Here is a 5,993-nt window from a genome sequence, read left to right as displayed (position 1 = left end):
TCCCACTGTCCACAGAGACTGTGGGCCAGGAGTGTCTTAGGTGGTAGGATGGCTCAGCAGCATCCAGAAGTGTGAGCTTTCCTGGGTCCTGTATGCTGCAGATACAGCCCTTCCACCTGAGTTGCCATCACTGCATTCAGGCTGTAGCATGATGTAGGAGGAAGTGGCTAGGAGTCTTCCTACACTTTCTATGTTTTGAGATGGTTTCATGTAGCTCAGGTTGGTCTTGAACTCACTATGTAGCTGAGACTGACCTCCAACTCCTGATCTTCCTACCTCCACTTCCCAAGTGTTGGTATCACAGACATGCACCACCATGCCTGACTCTAGTCACATTTTATTTATTTAGTTTTTGGTCTTTTTGAGACAGGGTCTCTCTGTAGCCCCAGCTGGCGTGGAACTCACTGTGTAGACCAGGCTGGCCTTGAACTCAAAGAGATTCCCATTCCTCTGCCTCCCAAGTGCTGGGCTTAAAGGTGTGTGCCACCAGGCTTTTTTTTTTTTTTTTTTTTTTTTTGGTCTTTTGGGGTCTGGGTCTCCTTATTTAGACCAGGAACTCCCTGTGTAGACCAGGCTGCCCTTGAACTAACAGAGATCCGCCTGCCTCTGCCTCCCGAGTGTTGGACTTAAAGGTGCCACCACACCCAGCCCAGTCACATTTTTTAAAAAGTTTTGTTTTTATTTTATGTGTATGAGTATATTACCTGCATGTATGTAAGTGCACCCATGTCCTGCAATGCTCTTGGAGTTCTGAATGGTTGCTAGCCACTATGTGGGTGCTTGGATTCAAACCTGGGTCTTCTGTAAGAGCAGCCAGTGCTCTTTAACCACTGAGCCATTTCATCAGCCTACATCATATTTTATTTTTAAGTATTTTATTTATTATTTTTATGTGTTGAATGTATTGCCTGAATGTATGTGAGTGCACCCGTGTTGTGCAAAGCTTCGGAGTTCAGAGAGGGCTTCGGATTCCCCTGGAACTGGAGTTAAGGACGGTTCGTAGCTGCCATGTGGGTGCTGGAATCGAACCCAGGTCCTCCGTAAAAGCAGTCAGTGCTCTCAACCGCTGAGCCATCTCTCCAGCCCCTCTACATCACATTAAAAAAAAAAATTTAAGATATTATTTTTATTCTAAGTGTATGAGTGTATTGCCTGCATATGTATAAGTGCTGTACAGTGCCCTCAGGCCAGAAGAGGCATCAGATCCCCTGGAACTGGAGTTATGGACAGTTGTTAGCGGCCATGTGGATGCTGGGAACCGAACCTAGGTCCTCTGCAAGAGCAGCCAGTGCTCTTAACAGCTGAGCTGTCTCCCCAGCTCCCACATCATCGTTTTTAAAGCCACTTTTTAGTCCTACCAAAGAGGTTAGAAAATAGCCATGCCAGGTGTGGTGGTGCACACCTTTAAGCCCAGGACTCAGGAAGCAGAGGCATGGGGATCTCTGTGAGTTCAAGGCCAGCTGGGGCTACAGGGAGACTCTGTCTCAAAAAGACCCAAAAAAAGGGAGGGAGGGAGGGAGGGAGGGAGGAAGGAAGGAAGGATGAAGGAAGGAAAGAAGGAAGGAAGGAAGGAAGGAAGGAAGGAAGGGCCAGGTGTGTTGGTTCTGCCAATTCTAACATTTGGAAGGCTGAGGCAGGAAGATTACCATGAGTGAGGCCAGCCTGGGCTCCAGTGTGAGACCTTATCTCAAAAACTGAAAGGGAGATTTGATGGTTTTGCCTTTAATCCTAGCACGCAGAGGCAGAGGCAGGCAGATCTCTGAGTTTGAAGCCAGCTTGGTGTACATAATGAGTTGAAGGCCAGCTAGGGCTACATAGTCATAGTGAGACTCTTGTCTCAAAGGGGAAAAAAAGGAGGGGAAATTGAGAAAGAAGGAAAAAATGAGCACTTCTGGAGGTGAGAATGCAGAGATGGATGGATGAGTGAGAGGAGCAATAGCTAACTTGATTAACATTGGCATTTTAGGGGCATCGAGTGGCAGAAGGAAGTGATAAGGGCCTTGATCACAAATGGGTCCCTGGATGTGGTGATACACATCTGTATCCTAGCACTTGGGAGCAGAGGCAGGGGGTTTATGAGTTCAGGCTCAGCCTGGGCTTCAGACTAAGAGCCTGCCTCAAGACAAAATACCAAATTAACCCTGAAAGATGTTTGGAGGGACCAGGGCAAATCTCCGGTGTACAGCTGTGTTGACCAGGACAAAGGAGCTAAGCAGGCTGTCTTTGAAAATTTGACTCAATTCTGAACAAAGATGGAGAACTCATGAGGATGTTTCGACCTCCCAATGCAGCCAGCCCTGAGGAAGGTTCCTGCTGGCTCTTCATAGGGCTGTTGGGCTGGCTAAGGTAGCATGAGGCCCAGGAAGGTGGCCGGATTCTGGAAAACTGTCCAGCTTGCTTTCAGTGGAAGACTGGTAGAGACAGAGGTAGTTAAGGGTGACTAGCCCACGGCCTTTCTTGGGTGCATCTGTGGAGTGATGTGATCGGTCCTGGAGATGCTAGGCTTTGGGGAGTTCACAGCTTTCTAGTTCCCCAGCCCAAACTGTCTGTTACATTAGCAGAGGGAGCAGGAGAACAGCAGAGCCATGAGGGTCAGTCGCCATGGCCTAGGACTGGATCTGGAGGACAGTTGGAGGCTGCAATGGGAGCCACAGATGCACTCTGCTTTCCATTTGCGAGCTGACAGCTGGCAGATATGAGCCCAGGCTGGGCCAGAGTGCTCTGAGGAGGCAGGACAGAATGGATGGTGTCTTTTCCTGTTGCTGTGAAAAAATACCCTGACAAAAGCAAGTTAAGGGAAGAAGGACTTATTCTGGCTCACAGGTCAAGGTTCCATCACTGTGGGGAAGTCAAAGAGGCAGCTTGAAGCAGTTGATGCACAGAAGATCCACAGTCAGGAAGCAAAAAGCAATGAGTGACTGTTGTTCAGCTTCTCTACATGGTCCAGGATCCCAGTCAAGGACCAACTGGCCATCTGCCTACATCAGTTAATGGTAATTCCTCACAGACATGCTCAGAGGCTAACCTTAATCTAGATACACTCCCACAGGTGTGCCCCAGGCTTGTCTTTGAGTAATTTTAGATTCTGTCAAGGTGACACTAGCCAACACAAATAGAATAGCCACCTCCTCCCACATCAGGAGTCTGGCTAGGGAAGGAGGGGAACTTGCTCAGCATAACTTCCTTTTCCTATCCCCAGGCCTCAGATTGTGAACCCAGAGCCTCATGGGTACAAGGCAAGTGCTCTACCTCTGAGCGACATCCCAACTACCTTACCTTGGTCTTCATGGCTGGGCTACTTCTGTGAGCCTTGGCAGAGCAGGAACCTTATCCTTCCACTTGTGAGGGACCCTTTGGTACCAAGACAGTGGGATAACAGGGTAGGGCTCTGTCTTATTATCTCCAGCTCCCTATCACCTCCACTTGCAGCCCCATACTTTGCTTTAGCTGAGCCAAGAATCAATCACAAAGGATCTCCAAAGTCCCTTTAGGCCCCAGCAAATCTGCTGGTCACATGAGTGACATCTGTACAATGCCCTATTTCACATGGTCTGTGGGGGTCACCTTGCCAAAGGCCGAACCGCTCAGCAGCCCAGTGCCCCAAGGAGGCATGCCCATCCACTCTGTTCTATCTGGATGCCTGATTTCTGACTTTCTGATCCCATCTCCAGCTACACTGTAAGTCATTCTTTGCTGTTTCCTCCCCTTTGCCACTGGAGTCCACCGGTGAATACCCAAGTCTCCTGCAAGACCTTTCTTGTGCTTTGAGCCTCCCTCCTCTCTGATTTCATTAAGGTAATCTGCTCCCCATCCCCCTCTTCCACATGCTCAGGAGGGTTTTAGATCTTCAGACAGAGAAGGTGGAGCCCTACTGTTGACTCATCCACAGTTTTCAAGCTGATTAGTGCTGGAGTGGAAAGGAGAGAACTGGCTAGTCACTGGAGCTGGCTCTGGCTCTGCTGGGGGAGGTGCAGTAGTGGCAGCACCCAGGTGTCTGGAACATGGCTGGAGGCAAGAATCAGGAACTGCTGTGCCTCAGGCAGGACCAGAGCCCCTTGGCAGAAAGCAGAACTTGAGAGGCACAGGTTGCCTTGAATTAGCCCTGGCAGGACCAGGGTGCTAGTAGGGTGGAGAGCTGGTGGTGCAGAAATCTGAGGTTTAGCAGAACTCTGAAGACAGGTGGGCTCTGCCTGGAGCAGGTAGGGCCATGCACAGGTAGCTGTAGAAAGCCTCAGGCTTCAAAAAGCCTCCAGTGTGAGACCAAAGTAGGACCCAGGGAAGAATTTTCCCTGGCCAGACGCATCCCCCCCAGTAGGGCTTTGTTCTGGGGGACTGGAAGCCAGTCCTGAAGTGAGTCTGGACAGAGAATGGAGGAAATATCAGAGGAGGGCAGGAGAGGAGTTGGGTTCCTGAGTGAAGCAAGGACCCAAGCCCAGGAGGGTAATAAGGCCCAAGAGTGTCAGGGAGCCATTCAGGAGTCTGTCTCCTCTGGGGGCTCACTCATAAACTCATAAGGCACCTTCCTCCCAAGTCTTGTGCTTGGCTGCTCCTTGCCATCGGCACTCTTTCTTTATAGGCACCTCTGAATGACAGTCACTCCTGTGCACCTACCTGGCTTGCCCATTCAGTATACCTCAGCCTAAGGAAGGAGCCTGTTCCCCTGGTATCTCCCAGCGTTCAGCTGACAGATCTATAACCCTTGCCCAAGTGTCTTTGAACTCCTAGACCCCTCTGAACCACAGTGGGTGATGGGGGGAGAGATTGAGGTTGTTGGCACTGGGAAGATTTGGATCCCTGTGGAGGAAGGTTGTTGGGATGATTTATTAGCCAGACAATAATCAACAAAGAGGTTTAAACATCTGTTCTCACCAAACGATCCTTGAGACAACAGCAGCTTTGGATCAGGGCCCAGGGCCCAGGTGCAAAGCTCAGAAGGCCAATGTCTGCTAGCGTCCACTTTCTTTAGGAAGAAAAACGAGGGCATGGGAGCCAGCAGGGCTATCCTAGAACATGTCGTTATGGTCTTAGAGGATGCCAAGTACTGAGCATTGAATTCTTGGGGACCCTCAGGAGGGAGCCAGTGTGTCCCTGAGAGGAAGTAAGCCCCACATTTGCTCCTCTTCTTTGGGGTAGGAGGGTAGACTTGTTAAGGGGACAGGGAAAATTGGGATGCAGAGGAGGCCCCCGTGCAGCAGAACTCTGGAAAGCAGCCAGGTGTGTTTCCTGTGGAGGAGAGTTAGAGGATGCCAGGGTTAGGAACGAAACACTGCACGGGGGTCAGGAAGCCTGGGTCCTAACACTCGACCTTGGCCTAGTCACTGTCTCTCTGGCTTTGTTTCCTTATCTTCACTGGGAGGGAATTGGGCTGAATTGGTAAAGGCAAGTTTTCACTTGCTGCTCTTCCTCCCTCCTGCACCCACAGCAGACATCACCAATCAGTCATGGTGCGCTTTTCTGCTGAGTTTAGCTGTGACCTTAACATCCTTTCCAATGCCACGCTCTAGGCAGCTCAGACCAATGGATTGGAGTTGGCATGCGGAATGATGCCTCTTTTCCATCCTTGCAAAGTGAGGTCCTCCCAGGTTTGTTCACCTGTGGTTTGTTCCATCTGCCTTTACTGAGAAGGACACCCAGGTGTGTGTGAAGGTCTCTGGATGATGCCTCAAGCTATCCTCCCCAAGTACTGACTCACCACCTACTGAGGAGGCCCAAAGGGGAGCCATGTCTGTCCTCTGTCCTGAAGCAGCTGTCTAGAAAAGTTGTGGGGGAGGGTGCGCCTCCAGGGATGTGGGGACTGCTCAGGGAGAAGGGGTCCGTGGTCTGCCAGGGAGCTCTCAGAATGCGACTGCAGACCACCTGGCTTCTGCAGAGAGAGGGACAGAGAAGGTCACACCCTCTGCCTCTTTGGCTGGTCTGTGGTCTCCAGGAGATTCCCTGGTTTTAACAGACTTAGGCCTTCAGGGAGGGATTTAGACTCCCTCCCTCCCTCCCTC

The 5,993-nt window shown here is 50.7% G+C and overlaps 1 protein-coding gene across 1 annotated transcript in view; it reads right to left on the bottom strand.

Annotated features, from left to right (window-relative positions):
- Window positions 1–4,879: 4,879 nt before the first annotated feature.
- The window catches only part of Sh2d2a (SH2 domain containing 2A), an 8,567-nt gene continuing 7,453 nt past the window's right edge, over window positions 4,880–5,993 (bottom strand). Inside the window, exons 8-9 of the mRNA XM_017803338.2 lie at window positions 5,693–5,863; window positions 4,880–5,223 (exon numbers count right to left, since the gene is read on the bottom strand). Coding sequence (XP_017658827.2) covers window positions 5,696–5,863 — 168 coding nt within the window. The 3' untranslated portion in view covers window positions 4,880–5,223; window positions 5,693–5,695. The remainder of the gene's footprint in view (window positions 5,224–5,692; window positions 5,864–5,993) is intronic.

The sequence above is a fragment of the Nannospalax galili genome, unplaced genomic scaffold (genome assembly GCF_000622305.1).
Source record: "Nannospalax galili isolate Female #2095 unplaced genomic scaffold, S.galili_v1.0 scaffold591, whole genome shotgun sequence".
Classification (NCBI taxonomy): domain Eukaryota; kingdom Metazoa; phylum Chordata; class Mammalia; order Rodentia; family Spalacidae; genus Nannospalax; species Nannospalax galili.
Note: the sequence above shows the minus strand (reverse complement) of the source record. Positions and strands in the feature narration are given on the sequence as shown.